Source organism: Lampetra fluviatilis, chromosome 24 (genome assembly GCF_964198595.1).
Source record: "Lampetra fluviatilis chromosome 24, kcLamFluv1.1, whole genome shotgun sequence".
Lineage (NCBI taxonomy): Eukaryota > Metazoa > Chordata > Hyperoartia > Petromyzontiformes > Petromyzontidae > Lampetra > Lampetra fluviatilis.
Window position 1 is genome coordinate 6,579,494 of NC_136298.1, and position 24,822 is coordinate 6,604,315.

At 40.9% G+C, this 24,822-nt stretch overlaps 1 protein-coding gene across 1 annotated transcript in view; it reads left to right on the forward strand.

The window, feature by feature from the left end:
• The first annotated feature begins 2,902 nt into the window (after nt 1-2,902).
• LOC144941096 (beta-1,4-galactosyltransferase 2-like) overlaps nt 2,903-24,822 on the forward strand; it is a 30,690-nt gene continuing 8,770 nt past the window's right edge. The window contains exons 1-2 of the mRNA XM_078867575.1: nt 2,903-4,928; nt 12,161-12,396. Of these exons, the coding sequence (XP_078723701.1) occupies nt 4,607-4,928; nt 12,161-12,396 (558 nt within the window). The 5' untranslated portion in view covers nt 2,903-4,606. The remainder of the gene's footprint in view (nt 4,929-12,160; nt 12,397-24,822) is intronic.

Consider the following 24,822-nt stretch of genomic DNA (forward strand, 5'->3'; position numbering starts at 1 on the left):
ACACACCTTGGGGAGATCCACATCCAGCAATGGATTGACCAAAGCGCTTTGCATGTGCAATCAGGAATACTACTATGAAAGTGCATACCTTTATGCACACCAACGGCAGTAGGCTGTAAAAATTTTTTTATGGCATTTGTAAAATGTAAAAATTTTCAACTTGTATAAATGAAAAAGGGACAATTTTAATATGTAAAAAATGTCCTACCATTTTATGTTTTTATTTATGTATTGTTTGGTCTACAGAACAGTGCGACCCTGTGAGTCCCAATATTGGCAGAAATAGCCTTACATTTGCCTTTTTATATTTACGCATCAGGGAGTGCACTTTACCGCACATTGGTATGAAGTGTAGCATATATATTATGTAGTGTTTAAAGCCAATATTTAAAATGCTGGATTTTAGCCAGATCTAGTGAAAAAATACATTTTATGATAGGGTTTTTTGCGCAGTCATGAGATCATTAACTTGCTAAACAAGATAGTAGAGTTCTTTTACAGGTGGCTGATATCTGGTTTAGAGTCCAAGGTCTCAACATGCAAACCGTGCCATTGCTCATTACTTGATAATCAACGTCTAAACCACGCACACACTTGTTAATAGTGGTTACAGTAGTTAGATGGTGATGTGGATCTCTTGGATCACAGACTGGTTCAGTTTAGGAACGAAGAGACGAAGATGATGTCAAAAATGGTACCCATCTCAGACAAGATCAAAGTCTGACTCCGATGCCTAGGACACCATAAGCAAAAAGGTAAACCACATAGATGAAAAAGGTGATGAATATGGAAGCACCGGGACAAAAACCGAGAGGCAGGCCCAGAGAAAGAGGTGGTTTGAAGGTAATTCCATCTGGTCTGTTTGGGCTGCAGGGGTGACACGCCTTTAATAAATAAATACATATTATGGACATTTTATACATACCTCAGTGGTCAGCTTGAACTTTTCATGGGTCGGTGAGGTAATTATTAAAGATGATTATAGTAGTGAGGCTATCCATGAAGATAATGAAGGTGATGATGCTGAAGACGGGTATGAGTAGACTTTTGAAGATGGACATTTGATGTCTGGTGGTGACGGTGGGTGGTGAGATGATTAATATTTTTAATTAAGATGGTTTAGTTAATTATCGAGTAAGTAGTGGTGTGTAAACATCGCGACTGGGGAAACAAAGGCGGCCGGGCGTGGTGTTGGCCATCTACCTCCTCGTGTACCATGCCGGCCTTCATAAGTGCTCGCTAACAGCACTTGTCTTAACGGTCTGTTAAGGCTATAGGGCGATCTTTGTATTTGATGTTAATTATACCATTAATGCTGTTGATAATGTCAATGGTTGATGTTTGTTGTGATGAGGATGATTTGGACGTTTATTAAGGATGTTGATGTGATTATTTTTGAAATTTGACCCACAGGAATTATGATTTAATATGTCCAATACTATATAGATAAGCTATTAGAAATTCAGCTCCAAGTGATTTAGCCACTTGTTTTGTCGGAGTGTTGGCGGTGAATTGCAGATACACCCACTCACCCAGCGATAAAATACACGTCAAACAAAAACCATCTTCTTCCATAAGTGCGTTCATAAATGTATAACATTTTCAAGTCCCTTTGATCACTATGTGTCTTAAGGACGTCTCTAATCGTATTGAAAAGAGAATTGGGAATGTAAAGTGGAACACTGCATGGTTTCATTTACCTGCCAACAGCAGTTTTCGCCTTATTTGCAACATTTAATAATTCTACGTGTAATACAAAAATTTGTTTCTAATACAGTTTTGCTTTTTAAAGGATTTGTCTGATACTCAAATGTTCTTGCTGTGGATTTCACACCTGATGATGATTGCTTGTGTTGCAGTCGAAACGTCGTGAGAATTTTATTGTTTTATATTTTTATTATTTTATTGTTTCCCTTCTACGTGACTTTACCGAAAGAACCAAGAATATGCATACTCCAGTTTAAACACTTCATCGGGAAACATGTTTTACATTTAATTATATTCATACCCCATGGTACATAGTGCAGTCTCCGACTCGAAAACACTATATCTCCGGCCTGTCATGCATGAAGAAAGGATCATTGCCCGAAACGTCGCTTATTGTATATAATGTTCTATTTTAAGGTAAGTGCTATTGACGAATGTGTTTGAGCTGTGGGTGAGATATAGTGCCCCATGGTTCGTAAACCTGGTCTTCCCCGGTTTTCGGGGCCGTCCAAAAATTATGTCACGCACCTTAGGGGGTGGAGAGGGGGGTCAGACATTTGTGACGATGTGTGACGAGGGGGGGGGGGGTTGAGAAATGTGACATCACATTAAAATAAGCAACTTTAAATAAATATAGACAACACGTTCTACTTTTTAATAAATGTTTTCTCCTACAACATCAGAGTGCAGCGCCACATTAAATACGCACTACAATGACAATAGTTTAAAGCGATTTGAAGCATATTTTATTTTCAAAATGGAAATGTTTTTTTTTTTGGGGGGGGGGGGGGAAGCTTTGTGACGTCATATTAGAGGGGGGGGGGGGTCTGACTTTTGTGACAAGGGGGGTGGTCAAAAACCGTCCAAAATCGCGTGACGTCATTTATGGACGGACTCTTAAGCCACACACACGCACATGTAAATGTCCTCCACGCCCCCTTGTAATTATCGCTCAAAAAGAAAGCCCAACCAATTCGAATCGGCCCCATGTCAATCCGCCTTCCCACGTCACGCTGGGCCGGGCCAAGCTACAACTTCCTCCCATCACCCCCTCCCCACACCCCCCCCCGTACTCAATTAACGTGGTGGAGTCCAAGCAGTAAAGCGTGCAAAGCTAACTGGGACGCTTCCAACTCGCCAGGTCGTAGGGGGGTGTAGGTGAATGGTTTACGTGTTTTGTGTCAACGGAGTATTGTGGGCGTACATCGACGGCTGTTATTTATTTAGCTTCAGTTACAACACTGTTTGGTGTCTGGGCGTGTCTGTGTTGGTTCGCGCTGGTTATATAATGAGACGCTCCCCACGTATTGCGACGTTTTGGTCTCTCTGCGCAACGTTAAAAACGCGCTCTTATTTGCCTCGTGGTGTTCATTTCTCATAATCCTTATATTATCTCGTCACCAACGCGTCCAGCTTTCTTACTTTATAAGACATTTCAAAAAGGTGTATTTTTTTATTAAATCCAACGTTTTTTGTTAGGGGGTGGGGGGGCTTGCAAGTAACGGTATGCAGTCTTATCGGTCATTGGTCAAATATCTTTATTTATTTTATTTTAGGATAAATTAACGGGCATCGTCTTGCGCTGGGCTGGGGCCTACCGGACAGGCTTGCCAGTTCGTTATTGTTATAACAACCTCTTATTAAAATTAAAGATACTTGTAGCCAGCGTCGATTTGTGTAAATTGTTATCGCGCAGCTTGATGTGTGAATATTGCGTAAGGTAAAAAATGCGCTCTTGAATTCTTTATATATACGATGTTTATTTCTACACCCGTCTTCATTGTGTAGCTACATACCACTATGTTTAAGGTTTTATACGTAAGTACAATGTCGAAAACGTAACATTGTTTTACGTGATTCTCAGTACAGTACGTGGTATACAGTGTATTATTCATAGTAAAGTGAGCCATTGTGCACTCTCGAATTTCTAGCGTTAATCGGGGTTTTTTGGGTCTTAAAATGCATAACCTAGCAACTATATAACATAATAACGAAGCTTATTTACATTGTAACTAATGTATGGACATAGCGTTGCCTCTGTTTTTTATTATATCTGTGGGTTTTAAACAGGATCGATATTTTGTACAGCAACCGCGCTTTGTACTGTATGTGTGCTAGGTTATAGATTGTGTACAGTCGCATCTATAATGCGTGTTAGAAGCTGTCGTTTTGAACGAAGCTCTATGTATATATTTGTGCCAATAGATTTTCAGGAGTTTAAGAATCGTCGTAACTACTAACAGCAGCGTGTTAGTAATCGTTGGCGTGGCAGTGGAGAGACTCGTGTTAAGAGTAGCCCTGAGAGAGTGACGTTCGCCTTGTTTAAGTGTTGCTTGTTCAAGTATATTAATGATTAGTCCTGGGATTTATATAGTTCCGAGTACTAGTAGGTTAAAGGTAAGCGTCTATGCAAGAATAGTGTCTGGGTTACCAACATCTACTAACATTGTGTTGGTAACGGAATACTATTGACAAGACTCTTAATCCGAGATTTGTACTAAGTGGGGTTGTATTTAAACTGTACCGTTTCGTAATGTAACGCATATTGTATGTATATAATTCAGCAGTGTAGGTTCATGGTTGTATGAAGGTTAGTAACCACTCCCAATGAGCTTCGTAGATCTTAATACAACTTGTTAAAGGTAGGTAGGCAGAAACTATAGATAGTAATTCCATTGGTCTTTAGTTAAAGGTATTACAAATCCAACGTTTGGCATCAGCAGTTTGACTTTAATGTTAAGCAGCTTGCAATACGTACAGTGTTACAAGTTACACACCATCAGGAGTCATTGGTAGGCAACCCGCGAACAGTTACGCAAATTACACGGTAGCCATAACACCCTTTTTGTCGACATTGACTGTAAGACGAATAGGCGGCACATTGTTACATGCGATCAAGATGTGGAGTCCCAACATGTCGCTGGGAAGGGCCCTGGAGTTGGCCAGTAAGCTGGTCGTGGTGCTGTGCGCCTTGCACTTCTTCATCATGCTGGCGCTCTACCTGGACGTACACACTCACACCATGCACGCCCTGCGGCGAGCCGGCGTGGCCAACGTTCCGGCCGCTGGAGCCGCCGCATGGGCGCCCAGGAGTGGCGGTGGCCGGGAGACCCTGGCCTCGAACGGCAGCGTGGGGGCCGCTTTCTCAGAGGGAGCTGCTGGACCCATGGGCGCTGGCAAGACACCTTTGGACCCATGTCCTGACTCGCCCAAGGGCCTCTGTGAGTACTCTGCCTTCTTTAATGCTCTGTCCCGTGCGACCCTATGGGTGTGGTACCTGTCACCCTAACGTTTGTAACGAGTCTTGGCTTGGTAAGACCCAGACGATCGAAACCAGTCCAGAAATGTTTTGCTCAAATATGCTGCTGGATAATATTGGTCTGGGTGATCGACTAAAATATTTGGTATTTTTATGAGGAGATACTGAACGAGGTTTTGCTTATATTTCCATTTGCCCAACTTTGGTACAGAGGGGGAGTGGGAGGGGAAGCCATGTGATGTGCCACGTCATTAGCCGTTTTGTTCTTGTATGCATGGCCCCATTTGTGAATTTACTCATGGATAAGGATTTCCTCACACCCTGTGAGTCATGGGTGTTATTTTACTAGACCAGACCACGTTAGTGATTACGGATTTGCTAAAGGGAAGTGTCATAGATGTGAGATCGCAAAAGTACAGTACATCACATCAATTGATTTTGCTGCATTGCTGCCCGTTGCCCACACGGGTAAGCCCCCTGCAGATCTATGTTTTAACCTGGTTGTACATGGTGGTCGCCCATCAAAGCACTCTCCTTGCTCAAGTTCTGGTTAGCTCCTGAGATCTAGCACATTCTGCAATTAGCCATTTTAGGCCCCAAAACTATTTGACATTCGACCTCCCCCCTTGTCTGCTTTGACATGAGCTCCCATGGTGCCTAGGCCTACCACCCCACCACAAAATTATTCCCATGCCTCTGTTTTACCCAGTTCTTTTAACAGAATTCTTAATATCCGTTTGTTTACTCATGGAGTGTCGACTCGGTTTACAAGAGGGACCCGATTGGAATTAAAGCACATCACGAATGTGCTCATTGTTTGATCTGTGCCTTGAGACTCTTCTCTTACGTGTTCGTATAAAACTTAATGAAGACGCTATGATAGCAAATGTGTGTAGCACTGTATTTTTACATGTGTGGTAAAAAAAACATTGCACTGAAAGAAAATATTTCATAGGGAGCATAAATCGTACATGGAAAGCATCATTTCTAAATTTTTTAATTTTTACATTTAATCCTAATAACACTTTATGCTAATTATTTTAGTCTTCAGGGAATATTAGATTGTATTCCACATTTTGTGTGCTAAAATATAAAAAGACAATTAGTGGAAGAAGACTTCTATATCCTGCATGATAGTAGAACACAGCCCATTAGGGAATACATCATGGGCCATGGCATGACACTCAAGGTTTCCTCCTGACACAGTTTGTAGACTACTACACTCTTAAAAGTGCAGATGAGTGGTTCACATTGCTCTTGGTATTGGGAGATAATTTGTAGATGTGCTATATTTAGGTGAGCAAGGATGTGGACATGCAGCCACATATCCTTATGTCTCCTGCAAGTATGGTCAAATCCTCGACTTACGACCTGGTTCCGTTCTCATTCCCGTTCGTAAGTCGAGCGGTTCGTAAGTCGAAACACGATAATGTACTGTATTTAAATGCCAATACAGTTAGTGTTACGGTTCAACAAAAAATGGAAGGATTGTTAAACTCATAAATAATAAACATTGTACATTTGCATGTAATACTGTAATAAATACTGGTTAGTAAATAAAACATAAAATAAAGTAATATGAATAGAAAAAAAATAGTTTTTTAAAGTAATATGAATAAAAAAAATAGGTGTTATTTTCACTTACCTCGAGTCCTAATGCTGGCTTGTTTGTCGGAAGGGCGTAATGAGTCCCCACAATTGCGTGCACACACACGGAGCCATGCACGCACACAAGACAAATATCCCCTGTATAGGCTTAATAGACTGTTGGGGCAAGTGATGTTAGCGAGTACCTATGAAGCCGGCACAGCACACGATGCGGTGGGTGGTCAGAACTATGGCTGGCTGGCTGCCTGTGTCTTCCCAGTGGCGATGTTTACACACTGCACCAGGTACTTATTTGAGGCCGAATCGACCTAGGGGAGACACAGAACCCATTCAGATAATCATCACTGGTGTTGGTCATGAGCGGACATGGTACTCGGTTTGCCGGATTTGTAGCGCAACACGCGAACCGTTACATTACCACTCCCCACACACACACATAACCACTCCCAGCGGGCTGCTGTGAGTGATTACTTTGCGAAGGATAGCCTGTTGAACTAAATAGTTATGCAGTTCAGTGTTAAAAGTACGAGTTTGAAAATCGATATCTCATGGAAGCTGGTTTGTAAGTGCGGATGTTCGTAAGTCGGGTGTTCATAAGTTGAGGACTGCCTGTACCCAGCTATGTCCGGAGAAACCAAAACTACAGCTAGCTGGCCGAATCATCATGATCCTGGCCAACACATGACGACATTTACACCTTTGCCAAAAGCCTCATGTTTCAGGGCGATGGAGCCAGCACTCCGTGTTCTTCAGCCCAATGTGAAAGGACTATCTTGCGGCTAAATGTTGATGTATGTCATGAATTACCCAGTTCACACAATATCGACAATCTACAGGAGATCCATATTTTAAATGACCAGGAAGGGCATTTCCAAATACCTGGACATGGATATATCTTTTATTCACTTCACTCAAAATATGGCTGTGCAATGTATGTGAAATATGACCTAGTTGGCGTCTGCAGTGTATACAAACCACAAACTTATTCGTGGGGTGTACCAGACAGCCGACCCAACATTCACCATCCAGCAATGTATGGCGGACATTTTGATAGCTACCATACAGAGAACCTTGTGGAGTGGGCATCACAGTGTGATATTAACCTGGTGCACCACTCCAAACAGTGAGGCACCTTTCCGCTTAGCCAGGTAGAATCGGGAATATTCACTGAACCTCTGCTGGGTCAGTGCAGCTCATGGCAATCAAATGCCAGCGTCATGCACTGTTCTGAACAACTTCCCCCGGAATTGGCACTGCCCATCACTACTCGACATCGGACTTACAGCTACCCATCATCACCAGCACCTTAAAACCATGCAACTTTCACAAGACGCAGTGGACAGACTACACTTAAGCGATTGAGTGTGGCATTGTCTTTATCCTGAGAACCATTTCTCAAAAATCGCTGCTTCCAAGTGTACATGAACAACAAGGTCAGCTGCAAAAGAATGGACTGTCTCGGGGTTCTGTTTTGCCCCAACACTTTTCAACATTTACATCAACGACAATTTGTCTACACTGATGATAACTGCATCACAACCAAATCCTGTGACTTTAGCAGCCTGGAAAACACCATGAACATTGACCTAGCCATGGTAGCAGATAACTGCAGCACATGGCGATTCTAGCCAAGCACTAGCAAGACAGTTTGCAGTGTGTTTCATCTGCACAATGTCAGAGCACCCTACAAACTCAAAGTGCACCTAAATGGCCAGTTTGTAAAACGTGTGAAAACTATTGGAGATCTGAAAGGTGCTTTATAATGCTTTGGATTCCTCCAGTATAAAGAAATATTCAAATTCTAATCCAAAGCCAGTGTTCTTTGGAGTGACATTGGACGGGAGTCTGACGTACTGTTCACACCTGGAGAAGACAGCAGGCTCACGGAACTGTCTGTTGGCCCGACCTGCTGGCTTAATGTGGGGGGCTGGTGCCCGGTCACAACGTACGGCGAGCTTCTCCCTGTGTACTACTCTGTAGCATAATACTGTACACCCGCATTAGCTCACACGAAATTTGTGGACATTCAGCTGAATGTCACCATGAGAATCCTCTCTGGTGCAATCAGGACAAACCCTACTACCGTGGCTGACAGTGCTTTGCAACATCCCCCCATCAAAATATACCACCAAAATATACCACCAAACTGCAGTGGCCAAGATGCTGGACAAGGTACATGCGGCACCAGAGGTGCCCCTTCACGTTGATATCTTCAAGCCTCCACCCGTGCGACCTGAGGTCCTCGCACCCAGTGTGGGTATTACCACAGCCCAAAGACTTGGATATGCGGGATACCCGCACTGCCTGGGGCGAGGAATGGAGATTCATGGATGTGACAAAACAAGGACCTCATCAGTGATCCCCCCCCTGGTGAGACACTGCTTAACCAATACATACTTCACCTGGAATGGAACCTTCTACAAGCAAATTGAGGGCACCCCAATGGGCTCCCCCTTATCTCCGGTTGTAGCCAACATCTTCATGGAGAAATTTGAGACGGACGCCATCCAGACTGCCACTCTACGCCCGACCTTATGGAAGAGGTACGTAGACGACACTTTTGTCATCTGGCAACATGGCCGGCCTGCTCTAGACCAATTTCTCGACCATATCAATTCCATACACCCAGCCATCAGATTCACCATGGAAGTCGAAAATGATGGCAAGCTACCCTTTTTGGATGTCCTAATCAAAAGGAGACCTGATGGTTCAATGAGCCACTCTGTCTACAGGAAAGCCACCCACACGGATGCTTATCTAAAACCGGATTCCCACCACCATCCATCCCAGAAGAATTCCCTCATCAAGACTCTATATCATAGAGCCCAATGCATCTCCGACCATGAACACATTTCCAGTGAACTCAAACACGTACGCCAAGCTCTTAAGGCTAATGGTTACTCCGACTACACAATCCGCAAAGCCATCACTCCAACCACCAAGAAGGATCCTGTTGAGGAGCCTTTCAAGACCATCACCTTACCCTACATTGCTGGGGTCACAAAAAAGATCTCCAAAATCCTGATTAAACACAAGATCCAGGTCCGATTCAACACAGTACATAAAATCCGTGATCTGGTACCGTCTGTAAAAGATGTGGTTCCAGACATACAGTACCCTGGTGTCTACAAACTAAGTTGCCTCTGGTAGCAGTTACATTGGGGAAACCAAACGACATGTCTCGGACCGCATCCGTGAACATAAAGCTGACCTGAAACACGGTAGGACAAACACCTCAGCCGTGGCAGATCACTGTTACAACTCAGTGGGCTCACATGACATTGACTTCTCCAAGACAGAGGTTCTCTGCAAGCCATCTGGCTATCATGAGAGATTCGTTCATGAGGCGATCCACATTTACAAACACAGAGACAATTTTAACCGAGAAGATGGATTCTGGCTTAGCAATCACTGGAAGGACGTAATAAACCATTTTGATACACATTAGGGTGGGTAGAATAATACATAGTGTTATATTAAAAATGTATAAGGTATAGGGTGATTTATAGCAATACAGTATGTAATTTAATGTTGGTTTTGCCTATGGAAGTATATAGTACGGTATAGACGCGTGTGATGTAAGAGAATAAAGTTTAGATGGAAGCATATTATATATTTTTTTACAACGTAGAATTTTTCATGTATTACTTACTGTTAGTAACTCAGCTTATTGTAGAGTATAGTAAATTTTACTGATGATGCTATGTAGTTTATACTTTAGTTTGTCATGCAGTTTATACTGTAGTTTTTTACGTGGTTGTTTAGTAACTACAGCTACATACTATTAACATTCCTTTCCTTTGTTAATGCTCCCCCCTCCCCCCCTTTGATGCTGCTAATCCTGCATAATGCACGGGCATAGTATTGATTTGGAACCCCCCCCGCCCACCTCCTACGCATTTTCCATATGCTGAATTCCTCTTGATATGCAAATTATTTTGTTTAGGCGCTCTTCTTCCCACCTCTCCCCCCCCTCTAACCCAGCTTAAATATACGCTCCAAGCTTGGGGTGTTTCATTCTTCGCCTGAGGACGGCTGCTTGCGTTGTGGCCGAAACGTCGTGAAAATTGTTTTATTATGTTTTATTTTTATTATTTTATTACTTCCCTTCTACGTGACTTTACCGAAAGAACCAAGAAGAGGAGTGATCCATCTGTCTAGATACCTGGTTTCGACTTCCTAAGGCACCAATGGCTTCAGTTGAACCACTTTTGGTGTGACCACGGGGTGTGTGCCACCTCCAAACATCGATTGCATATGGGACAACCCGCTGTGCTAATGCGAGAAGTAGGAATTATGGTGCACATCGCCGGGCATGCCATACGGACTGGTTGCCTTGCACATAATGGAGGAGGAGGCTGTCACCTAGCTACGAAGCTGTGTGGGCTGAAGTCCAATCACAGAACATTGACATATATGTATTTAATTACCTATATTTTGGTGTATCAGGTGCTCTGTGTGAAAGTCACGTGTTAAAGCATTTGCTTAATAAATGTTGGCGTTTCGTCTTGGGTAATTCCTAGAGGACCTGGACACAATCATTTTCGTCATTGTGGAGCATATAAATGAAAAAAAATATTAGCATGTCCACATACAAATAATACATTATTTCTTATACAACCTTATCGGTTCTTTGCCGTTCTGAACATGCATAATTTCAACAGCATTGATTCGGTATAATCAAATTCTGGACCAGCTTTGACATTAATAATGTCTCATCAACAGTCAGGCTTGCTAGATACACTATATGCAAATTATTTTGTCAAGGCGCTCTTCTTCCCCCCTCCAACCCAGCTTAAATATACGCTCCAAGCTTGGTGGTGTTTCATTCTTCACCTGAGGACGGCTGCTTGCGTTGTGGCCGAAACGTCATGAGAATTATTTTATTATGTTTTATTTTTATTATTTTATTACTTCCCTTCTACGTGACTTTACCGAAAGAACCAAGAAGATGAATCCCTACAGTCACGAAAGCTTTAAATCGAAAAAAGTAACTTATTTAGATTTAATAAATTTCTATTTTATGAATAAGTTACTTTTTACGATTTTATACAAAGTTCGCCAAGTAAACAAACCTTAAATTAGCGTTTTTTAGCATCTTTCATCGCAATTTGTCTCCGCATTTTAAGAAATAACCTAGTTGAATTGCATATCATTGAAAAGCTTATTCTCTGGAGCAGATGTCTAGCTTAGTGATATATGGCTATTTACTTTGCTCTCAAATCTCATTGCTACTAGCATCACAATGCCACAATTGGCATTGCGATTTTCTCAAAATGACATTTTGAATGCCGAGTTTGACAACTCATGTTTCATATTTATGATATTAAACTCATTTTTATTTTAGCGCTTCCAATCGCTTAGGTCGGTCATCATGTAAATGAGTTTTCGCATTATGATTGGATAACCCTAAGTTGTGTGTTTACATGTAACCTGCCATAAGGTACGTTCAAAGCTTAACTGCTCTCGGTATGGAAAAAAAGTTCCCCACCCCTGAACTCGACAGTCAAACAGCAAATGTGTTGTAAACTCTTAGTTGCTTAATATTTGATTTTAAGTACTCTGTCTGTGGCGCTGTCTTGACAGTGGGTCCGTTAAAGGTGGATTTCACAAAGACTCCAACTCTGGAGGAGGTGCAGAAGTCGAACCCGAATGTGGAGCTGGGTGGCCGGTTCCGCCCCAAGGATTGTCTGTCCAGCCAGAAGGTGGCCATCATCATCCCCTTCCGGCACCGGGATGAACACCTCAAGCACTGGCTCTACTACCTGCACCCTGTGCTTCAGCGACAACGCGTAGAGTACGGGGTCTACGTCCTTAACCAGGTTATGTGCAACACAGTTCACCGGGTCAGCCAGAGCATGCATGTCAAATGCAGTCATCAGATGCCACCCTAAGAGTAGTTTTACATCTGATTGCTTTACACATACAACTTAACTTAATTGCCACTTGAACATCACCTAAGTGATGTCACAGGGATGTAAAATTTTACATGTGTGTTCACACAGCTTCGGTTGTAGAAAGCCTTTGATAAAATCGCACCTCCGATTAGCACGGTTGGCTATGTACGGTGTAAAATAATTTGAACATCCATACACATCACCCAGAATGGGCCTGAACGTGACAAATCTCGGACACTAAGTAGGGTTTTGAATGGGCGATCCCCATGCATAACACGTTTTATACAATGCTGTGGGGTCATCTCATGGGTAGCAGAGGCTCGCGCTATAATAGTCAGTGCTGTACTACTTTGCTCCCCAGATTAACCAACCAGCGCCCGCCAGCCGTGTTGAAATTTGATCAATTAACTCCAGTGACCCGCACGACTTTGGAGGCCTTCATGACTTTGGAGGCCTTCATATTGGAGTGTTGACAAAGGGTTTGTACATGTATACATAACCTTTAGAACTTAAAAGTAAATGTGTGAATCGGCAGCCAGTGAAGGGAATAAGTGGAGCCAAGGGCTCTGAAGGTTTTAAAATAGAAATCGCGTGATGATTAGTTATTAGTTGGCATATGCCAGGTGAACGTAACTTAAATGTTAGGTCGGTTCATTTGCGTGATGTGAACACGTTTCATATCATGTAAAACAAGTGCTATCTTAACATAGGTCACATATCCTTGTGAACCTACTGTAAACCATGATGACAATTCAGCTTTTATTGTATCGAATTACAGAAATGTATTCTTGACATTTTGGGTCGACACAGCATTTAACTTCAAGAGCATTTTGTTTAAAAACAAATAATTGCACATCTAATATTCACAGTCCTACGCACAAATGTTTAATAGTTCACTGGAAACCTTAAGCACATGTCATTTAAAGTTCCTGAAGATCTGTTGCTTAGCTTGCAGAATGGCTTTAAATATTTCTTTCAGTCCCCTGGGAATATTTGCAAAGCTAAATAAAAAAAATAAACGCCACTGCCATTATACCACAATGTTTAATTGAGTATTTAAGCTGATGACCCATGTACACAGCAAATATGTCCACATTTTACGTGAACTATAAATCACATTTCAAAATAAGATATTTTTCTTTCGTTTTAGATGGGGGGGGGGGAGTTGAGAATTAATGGGTAAAGTAGTTGGCGTGTGAAAGATGCTTGAACAAAAAAAACAGAAAATGTTTACATATGCCCAGCAAGGTTGCTGACACTACATATAATTCATTTCCTCAGCTGACACATTTCCTGCATTCTGCTCTCTTCCTGCGTGATAGCAAAGTGGAAAATAGTCTAGTGGGGAAGTGAAAAAGTCGGTACACTACGTAATGAACCTGGTGACCTGAGTTTGATTCCCAGCCACGGCTAAACTCGGCGGGCGAGTGATGTCTGCGAGCCGTTTTTGAGTTCCCCCGTTCACCAGCCTGTCTTAGGGTACCACCGTTACCTCACCCCCTACCCCCACTACAGTGCTGTAATGTATTTCCCTAAATGCATTTATTACAATTTCCACATGTTTAACACTATTCACAATATAATACATTCTAGTGCATTTCTGTTTTATATTAGGTAATGTATTCTAAAGTATAAAGTATGTACATTCTTCTGTTAGCTTAAAAAAAATTCATTTTATTAAGAATTATATTCCTTAGATGACTTGGTGCAGCTAAATGCGAAGTATGGCGAGCTGGAGTTTTACTGTATTTTGAAAGTCTGGTAGTTGTAATGCTCGCCACAGCCAAATTACAATGATTGAGTCAGCAATTTGATTACTGCAGCAACCCAGCCATATCTGCTATGATTTAGCAAATATTAAAATTTACCAGGTACTAAATAACTGTGGCACTAAATAAAGATGATTAATTCACTGTCCACGTATTGCCATGTTTTTGCCAAATGTGTTTACAACTTAACTACCTCGCCTGGTATACAGGAGATCATGGGTTCAATCCCGACCCTGACGCCCGTATATTTGTAGTTTGCATGTTCTCTCCGTAGTCGTGTGGATTTTTCTCCCGGGTCCTCCGGTTTTCCCCTCCACATTTAGGAACATGCGTTTAAGTATTTAGCGGCTATAAATTTGCACGTGATAAGCCACTTTATTGAGCTATCATTTGTGGCCAGGTCGCTTCTGAAAAATAGCTAAATAGCTCGGTGGGCCTTACCTGATAAAAATAAATAATAGTTTAAATGGTTGAGTTTATATATCCACCGCATATTTGATCGGAGCAGTGGTTTAGTGTTTAGCTCACTGTGCTATGAACCCAACAGCCTGAGGTCCACTCCTGGCCATGCCTAGCTTCAGTGGCGAGCAATATCTTTACTGGTCCTGGGCCCTCCTTCCCCCTTTATCAATCCGCACAGGGCAGTATGGAGAAGTATAGCTTAACAAATTGATGATATGGGGATGGGGGAGACCTTCATCCAGCAGTGGAATGACAAAGGGCTGAGTAAAATTATATAATAGGTAATCAATGCATACCGGAGACAATTTACATGTCAGCAATTTGATTTGCCCCCCCAGTCATATCTTCTCTGAAAAACCATTGCTGTGTCCCTTATGACATTTATATTAAAGATCCTGGAAACATAATTCAATAATTCACTTGAGTATAGACCCTTGTGTGACAAAAATAGGCAACTGTTCCATTGTTATTATGCGTATTCAGTCTTTCTTGGGTGAACTAATGCAATAATAATATTCACTCGTTTGTTTTATTCATGTACAATTAGCACTTGGCATGTAAGCAAAACAATATAAGTACAGTATGTATTCCACACATGAGGCTTTTTTTGCTTTGGGCAAAACTATTCACTTGACTATTATTTATTCAGAAGACATCCACTGAAAAGTGCTGCACAGTCTTGTAAATAGTGTTTCTTCTTTTCAGCCCAGAAGAGATTAATTATTCTGTCGTCTCTTTCTATCTACTATATGTACTGGTTGGAACTAGATATTTTCCATAAATATTATGTTTTACAAGGGCGTGACATAGTACAGTCTGTACGAGTGTATATGTGCATGCAAATACAGTATATACGACAAAATAATTAATCTCTTCTGTTCAGATTTGTGTTTTTTTATTCCTTTTTAATTACTTGCTGGCTGTTTTGTCGTTTGTCTAAAGAAACCTTGCCCATGGCCAAATCACCAGAAATGTACCCGATCTCATCAGATCTCGAGTTAAGGATAGATTGAGGGTGGATAGCAATTGTATTGGCAACCACCATGCATCATGTAACTGGTTGTTATAGGCTGCTGTGGGGCTGTGATGTGTGCAGCAAAAACTGCACAAATTACATTGTTGTACTGTACTATGTTTCCATATCTATGCTCCTCTCTGTCAGCAATCCACACGATGACCAATGGTGAATTATGACCAAATAACTGACGACCCACATGACGTGGCGAGGCCCTCATCCAGCAGTGGATTGACAAAAGGGCTTTACATGTAAAAAAAACACAACCCTTACAAAGTACTGTATTACTTCTTCGCCTGAGGATGGCTGCTTGCGTTGTGGCCGAAACGTCGTGAGAATTGTTTTATTATGTTTTATTTTTATTATTTTATTACTTCCCTTCTACGTGACTTTACCGAAAGAACCAAGAAGATACTGTATTACTACTCTATACTTTATATAAAACGAACAAATAGTATCATTTTATTTGGATTGCTAGTGTGGCATTTTAAGAAAATAATGTTACGTAACTGACTTGCCTTTAATGTTATGTAACTGACTTTCCTTGAACACTATCTGATATTACTTGAAGCAAAAGACAATACATTCCACAGTGGATAAGATTCTGAGGGCTGATGAGGATATGTCACTTGTCTGTGACTAATACAAAAATGTCCTTTCTTGATTGGAAAGCTTTCGTGACTGCAAGAATCCATACTCTTCGGTTCTTTCGGTAAAGTCACGTAGATAGAAAATTTTAATAGATCACGACGTTTCCATCACAACACAAGTGACCGTCTTCAGGTGAGAGAGAGAGAAATCTACTGAAACAAGGTCTTATGTAGGCTTGATATGAGTGCAGCCTCAGGGTAAGAGGGGCGGGGCTTACCCTGAGGCTGCACCCATCTCAAGATTACATAAGGCCTTGTTTCAGTAGCTTTCTCTCTCACCTGAAGACGATTGCTTGTGTTGTGATGGAAACGTCGTGATCTATTAATAATTTTCTATCTACATGACTTTACCGAAAAATGTCCTTGTTTGAATGTTCCCACCCATTACAATCTGTATTGTGTAACATGTTTTTTTAAGAACATGTACACATTCTGCTTGCTTTTCAACATTCCAGTTTCATTAAAAAAAACCTGATCAACTGGCACATTTGCTCACGTGACAGCTTAATTTGATGGGCTGTATAGGGTCGTGGAATGTATAGTCAAATTTGTATTGTATAACCAAACAAACTGAATTGTGTTATTTTAGTTTGAATAGGTACGAACATGTCGTAAGCTATTTTGTCCATTTGACATTTTTCACTCCAGTGTTAAATCAGTTTTGAGAAACGTTAGTGTTTGATATTTTACAAGCCTTCACCGATTATTATCAAGTGTTTGTGGTTTTGATGCTGCTTTTTTCGTGAGACGTCTTGTATTTTAATATTTCCCTAACCCTGGTCATGCATCACGTTATGATGTTGCTGTTTCCATAATGTTGATACATGGTAATACTCCCCTCTTAATTGTTTATCTGTTAAACACTGGCATTTAACCATGAACGTATAAGCCAGTTGACCAGATTCTAACTTATCTTTATTGTATTGTTACATATAATTCATATTTAACCTTATGGCAGTACCCTGGGGTGCCTTAGTACCCCGGCTCTCACGTAATGTCCGTGATGCAGTCGTTTTTAGTCTGTTGATGGTCGGCGATGCGCAATCGACTCAGCTCGACGAGCTGTACACGATGTACCACTACGGTGCGTACGAGCATTAAGGGTTTCAGCGCAATCGTCCTCGCTGTGTTTCGACATCACGGAGTAGCACTGATTTCGGATTGATTGGTACCCCAGTCGCGGAGTTAAGTACACCCCTGGAAAAAAGTGTTCCATAATTAAAATATTTAATTGCCTCGGCCATTTTGTATTATTTGGAACCCCGGGGTACCGCCATAAGGATCGTTTGGTCATTTATTCATTCTCCATTTATCAATCTCTTCTTCAACGTGCAATTTGAGGTTTCATATAAAAAAGATCATAAAGAATGATAATATAAATCTGAAAACACAGCATGTTTATTGAATGTCATACCCAGCAATGGGAGCATACAAACAGTAAAAGAAAGCTCATGATTGGTACTGACAGTCCTGGCTATGAGTCCTGTATCAATTCCCATGGGTCTGGTGTCAAATACCAATGGCTCCCTAATCTTTGATATGAGAATCATAGGTTCCTGGTATCAGCATCCTCACCTGCACTCCTGGATATTCAGTAAAATAGATTGTTCATGTGCTTGTAAATAGCTGTTGGAAATCCATAGAATGGCAGAGTTTTCCAAAATGTTGAGTTCTTAAGCACGGACTATGGGCTTGTTCTTGCAACTCATGGTTCATTTTAAGTTCACGAGGATTCTGAGATATGGTCCTTCTAGACTGGATCTTGAGAAACTGAAGGATGAAAAGGTATCCAATAAGATTGCTGTGGCAGCCTCAACCCAGTTTAAGGAGTTCAGTTTTCTGAAAGATCTTGGGCGACCATGTTGGTGGTTGCTCAAAGCTAATTGGGAATCGGGAACAGGGCAAGAAAGACCTGGGTTCCGAGGAGACAGTTCAGAGGAGTTGTGCAGCCAGGTTGGACAACAACAAAATATGGCCTGCACAGGAAAGCTGCGTCATCAGGTGAAATTCTCTGAGGAGGGACAAAGTGTGTTGGGTTCAGGATACTGTATATTGTTGGTGAGGTTGTGAGCCACTGTTCGTCGAATGACTCTCCCTGCTTTTCAAGCCCTCAGAGTCCTCCAACGCCCATACCGCAGGGAACTTTTAGTACGGCAGCTCATGGTAGGTTATTTTCTGGTCATCATCACTGTAGGACCAACTGGGCCTGAGTACTTTGAGCAGCTCTATGTCTAATACTGTTTCTTCGGTGGGCTGCTGCTCCATCGATATAATTGCTCCGCCAAAAAGTGAGCAGATTGAATAGAAGGAAAGCTGCTCAAATCTGTTTTTTTCTGGAAAATTTCTGAAGGCGGGTGGGCTCGCATACAGTTGTACAAGCGTGACATCTGGCAGTCTGGTATCATTCCGGCTGACTAGCTCATGCCATACAATTGTATGGTCCCTCTGAGGCCATAATTTAATTCTGCATATCCAGAGATGAACTCGTGGCACCAACATTGTGCAGAGATTGTTTCCGTGAGAGCCCGAGTTTTAATTCGGGCAGTAGTTGCCTGTGATAAAATAAAGGTCTCAAGCATAGAGAGTTGATGATGGGTCTAAGCCTGGCCACCAATGACTACAGAAAAATCATTACATTACATGTAGTTTCGCTCTTAATTTGACTTTCAGCTCTGAGAATAAAATATATCGATTTGACTGTGATGTGACAAACATATTGCGCTCACGATAGAGCCGATGGGAGAGTTCTGCCCTCTACTGTGTGGACCGGGTCACTCAAAGAAATCTCAGAGGTAGCTCCGTAATACCTGCTTTCTTTGACTTAAATAACATGATTGGTTGCACCGCTGTGCGAGAGATTTCAACGGATACCTTGTGTTACGCCATGACACTAATCGCAAATTTGAAATAAAAATGGGGATGAAGACAATTTTAAACTATTTCGTAGTCTGCAACTACATGTTTGGAGTGGGTTTTTATTTAAATGGGTTTTTGTTTTTTTATCATGAAAATGTCAAGGGTGTAACCTCATTTCCGCCCGAATCTGGCATGACTCTCCCATTATTTTATTCATTATAGCCCTTATGGTCAACTCTCCTAACTAATGTGGCTTTTGTCAAAGGAATGTCTCAAAAGTGACGTGTACAATATCAGCACTGTCATTTTTTTGGAGGGTAATTTTTATTGGAGGATGCTGTACAAAGGTGTGTTTGCTCTTTAAAGGAATTTGTACAAAGGGCTCTGTTTTACAGCATTGTAAAGTGGTCCTGTTACATTAGGGCAGACAATATGACACTAACTGCAGTGTGTGAAAAGTTTTGTGCTTCGTAATCTTCGTCCCATTATTTTGTCTTTGAGCAGAGGTTTAGTGGACATACTGTTGCTGAATTGCTTTCAACCATGAAAAGCAACCCAACAATGCACATTAATTTGAATTATCACATTTTTTAAACCACCGCCTTTTACATAAACCACTGCTTTTGGCTGATTTTGGGAACTGCTGATGTAACTCTTTGCATGCCTTTCTCTCTGTCTGAAACAATAATGTCCCTGGGATTATCTATTTAATGGGGTGGTGGTGCTCACCTTTAATCCAACACTGTCGAAGTAAGGGTTGGTAGACCACAATTATTGTCTTTCTCCAATCCCGTGGGGCATCGAGGAGGTGCCAAACCCCGGCTCACCAGAAGGCGATACAGCAAACGTGGACTCCGCCTGTTCCATATTTATGGGATAGTGCAGGGGTCGGAAACTAAAATAACAAGAAGAGCCATTTTTTTACTGAATATTTTAAGAGCTTAAATTCACATGAATAACGTCATGAAGCAGTCCTTAAAGAGCCGCAAGCGGCTCCGGAGCTGCAGGTTGCCGACTCCTGGGATGGATGTTACCCCCCCCCTTCGCATGCGTGGGTTTTCCCCCGGGTGCTGCAGTTTCCTCCCGCATTTAAACACTCAGTCGTTGACTGATAACACCTGAATATATAGAGGATGGTAGAGCTTGGAGAGTAATTTGGTGCCGGTACACTGTGCGGCAAAATAAAAGATAACAAAAGGACTGCACCAGAGAATGCAGAAAATTTGAAAGTGAATAAAAAATGTATGTATTTGCAATGAGAGTAGTTTTTACAGTGTGAAATTGTTAGTATTCTTGTTAGAAATGTTTGAATAGGGGCGACTTTTATCCATTTTTCTGCAGTTATTCTAGACTAAAATGAAATGCCACAGTTTTAGAGCTCTGTTAAATATAAGAAACCACATGCTCTGCGAGCGTGCAACAGCCCTACACTGGATTTAAACCACATTTCAAATTAGGAGAGATGTCATGCTTAAAGGCTAAACACAAGCTTGTCTCCTGTAGAAAGGCTTCGACCATTGTTACTGCCAGATATTATGCTATGGATAAAACACTTCATAATATACAGATAAAATACGTCACTGCCAAAGGAAATGGTGGAAAAAATATAAGCCCTGTAAAAGCATATTGCAATAAGGATGTTACATTTGAAGAGACACGAGGTTAAATAAACATACAGATCTAAGCACGAATGTGCATTTGAGACCTCGCAATCTGTTCATAAAAAGCACAAAGGCTTGGGATACCAGGAATAAAAATAAATTACATTACAGAATGAAAACATTCGAGAGAACATTGCATGTACATGTGGACAGTGCTTAACTTATGTGTGTGATGCTTATAATCTCGCGTGGTTGGTGATGATGTGGAGATGGTTGAGACAGATATTTGTATCCGGAATCATGGAGTGTATCGCTATGATTGCCTTCTTCGTATTTGTGAATTGGGCATTTAGTCGTTTTCTGTTCCATCGTCTGTTCTGAGTGACCACAGTCGCATACTAGAGAGATGTTCATCTTCCATGCATGCATCAAGTATTTGCATCTGCCATGGTTTACGCGGATGCAGTTTAGGGGATTTTCTGTGCCGGGTCTTTCACGAGGTATTTGTCACTTCTCATGAACTCGATTCGGCTATCCAAGCGTCATCAGGGTTGGAGTTGCATTATTTTTTAGGTAAATAATTGATCATTATCGTTCAAAACAAGACACGAGTCGCATTAAAAATGTGCTCCCATTTCAAAGTTGTCTATTGTTAGTAGTAATGAATGACCAAACAAATACATAGATTTGTTTTTATGAAACATGGGCATTCATTGTTTTTTTGTAATTTGAGAAGTGTCACCCCAAAGGTACAGTTTACTCTTGATATACTAAGCTCATTTAGAAGTGGGGTCCCCTGTCTTTTTATTTTTTTATTCCATTATTTCCATGAAGACCAAATTTTGCCCATTTACAACTTATAATGGAATTGCTATTGCTATTTATATAATACAGAAATAAATACCTATATGAAAGAATTGTTTATAAAAAAACACTGGAATTCACGAGCCAATTCTGAAACACTAACGTGCGTAACAGTAATAACTGTACTAGACTGGAACTGTTGGTAATGTGACATTTCCATGCAACCATAGAGACTAATACACCATCGTTGGTTTACACACCATTCTATTTCTGAGCTTCAGGTGTGCAATTAATTACATCTCCCAATTTTTTTTTCAAAATGTATTAGGTCTCCCAAACAACCCCATTTCTTATGGAGCATAGATCCTCTCATTATTTTTTAGGACACTTTTGCACGATCGGGCACTGCACCTGTGATCTATGGATCGTAAAAACTGCCTTTGCAGTCTTCCGTTCAAAAATGTTCTCTTATCAAGGTGGAGAATCAAGAAATTAATGAAGTCAGGACAATCAATAAAAATCCACCAGTTGTTGCAAGTGCTTGGGCATAAAGGGGCATTCCTGTTGTTAAACATAGAATGCTTTCTGCAGCTGATGTTTTTATTCAGTAGAAATGGTCATGACATGTCACGTTAGATTGTTTTGTCTGGAAAGAAGGGCTCTTCATTTAATTACATCTTGTATGTGTTCGGGTATAAGCCAAGATTGGCAATATCTGCAAAACGCAGCCATCTGCTAAGTTTTACAAAAACATTAACATGATGCCGGCATCGCTATTGGCAACCGACAGAGAACACGAGCTTTGGCATAAAGCAGGGGAATCCAACTTTTCTGCTCTGCCAGATTTTCTACAATGCTAGGAGCCACAGGCAAAATAATGGTCAACTAACAACCTATGAAATGTATATGCCATTGCCTTTGTTAAGAAAAGGCGTGGCACTAGAACATTTCACAACCATGCATGGCACACCTGCTAATGTAAAGCAAGGACCAAGAGATGTGAAATGAGAGAAGACGACAGGTGACAGGTGTAGTGAGGCGAGAAAGAAAAGAGGATGGAGATATGTCGTGAGTTGTGAAAGAAAAAAAACCCTAAAGCAGATAAAGGTATATTAAGATGAGAGAAGACCTGTAGATAAGAGATCCAGATGTAGTGAAACATTGAAGTGATTGAATAGTTATCGTGAAGTGAGATAAGAGAAGGGCATTCAAGGCGGTGTTATTGACGAATGTAAGTGGTTATTTATAATTTTGCACCACTGACAACATAGTATCCGTGTCACCAATTAGTTTGTTTAATTTTACAGAGATGCATTTGAGGGAGATGTAAGATGAGAATTTTAGAAGAAATAGACCAATAGAGTACAGTGCAGTGAGGTGAACACTTCATAGATTTATTCTGGCAAGACAGAAATCATATTTGGTTTTGCAGGCAGTAGTTTGGTCAGCTGTGGCATAGAGTGTGGTCTGAAAGTAAAGGTTCTTGCCAGTTTCATAATTATACCATTGCCTCATGGCAGAAAAAAATCTATGGTAAGTCTTTCCATTACGTTGCCTGCCTGGAGTCCCCACACTCGCCTTAGGCAAATAAAACCTTGCGAGGACTTTAGCAAGGCTCGCTGAAATAAAATGCAGTTGATTGCCATTCTAAAAGACATTTAGTTTTGTTTTCTACATTCTTATTTGGGTGGTGACATGGCCTACACCATTTAGTTTAAAATTGTCATCGTATGTACTATCATGCATTAAAACTCCAACCATTGGCTTTTCTATTTACATTAATCTTATTTAAGTGGAAATGTTAAATCATATAGTGCCTGAATCTAAGAATAATACTACTGTACTTGACTCATTTTCAGGATAACGTTAAACAACCAGGGTATTGGGTCGTAATTATCAGATCTACATCCTTTTTTTACCAGATGGGAGCCTATTCCGTTTCATTACTAATTTTGTATGGGAGTCCCAAATACCCCTTGCATATGGATAATATTTTTCAAAAAAAATTACAAAACTCCACCGAGCGGCTTATCAAATGATCGAATCGTGATGCTGGGCGTATATTTTTTACACGGAACCATATCGTTCCGATGGAACTATGCCAACTGTACGTCACATTTAAACTGGAAAGCCCAGAAATTATCTCTGCCCTCCAAGAAAATCTCGAGTTACAAGTTGCCATGTTACACAACCATCATTAATTGAAAGACATGCTTTGTAAACTGATCTTCTTAATGTAACATATAATTTGATCTTCATTATTATGTCGTGCATATGTGTTCTTGCATGATTATGTGCAGTATGTTTTAAATATCACAGTGAACCTCAATGAGGTTTGTCAGATCGTGTGAAAGAAACGGCGCTAGGTTTCAATGGAACATAGACAAAAAAAATTCAAGTCTCCCTGAAAATGAAAAAAACCTTACGCCTGCATGCACTTTGGAGTATTTTAAATATGCAATGTAGGCACACTACCATAAATTTCGTAACATGGGCTAAGTTTTGTGGGCAGGAAGGGAGAGTGCAGCAAAATCTATTGTACTGTAATATACTCCCAACCACTGGTCCCTGCCTTCTCCAACCTGCACTCACAAGCATGGTCAAGTATGGTCAAACAACATCATTAGCTTGATGCAGCTAATTCGGCTGTGACGGTCCCACCTGATGACGGAGACTTGTGTTGCCTCCGAAACGTCGTGATTTTTGTTTTATTTTATTTTATTTTCATTAATTTTGATGTTTTACCTACGTGACTTTACCGAAAAAACCTAAGAATAGCTGTACAAGAGCTGTACATGTACACTAATGATATTGTATTATCATTTAACAAATATATCTTTGGAAAATGTCCAGTAACTTTATTTGCTTGATTAACATGCACCTCCCTCACTGTGTTGAAGGAGAGCCAAACTTAACCTTTTGTTTAGTATCATTAAAAAAATGCGTGCACGTAGAATACAGATAAAGTACAAGTACCCAATACTACGTTTAGTTATTGAGAAACTTTTCCTCATTGTTAAATATCTCCAGGACAACTTTGGTTGCCACCTGTCTGAATTTGAGTTAGCTATTTCTAGAAATTAATCTATAATTCTCCAGATGTCCTGTTTTTTTGTCTTTTGCATAATAATACACCAATGTAGTTTCCCCCTCTTCTAGTCATGTGAAATTATTTTTGTTACGTGATACTTTTT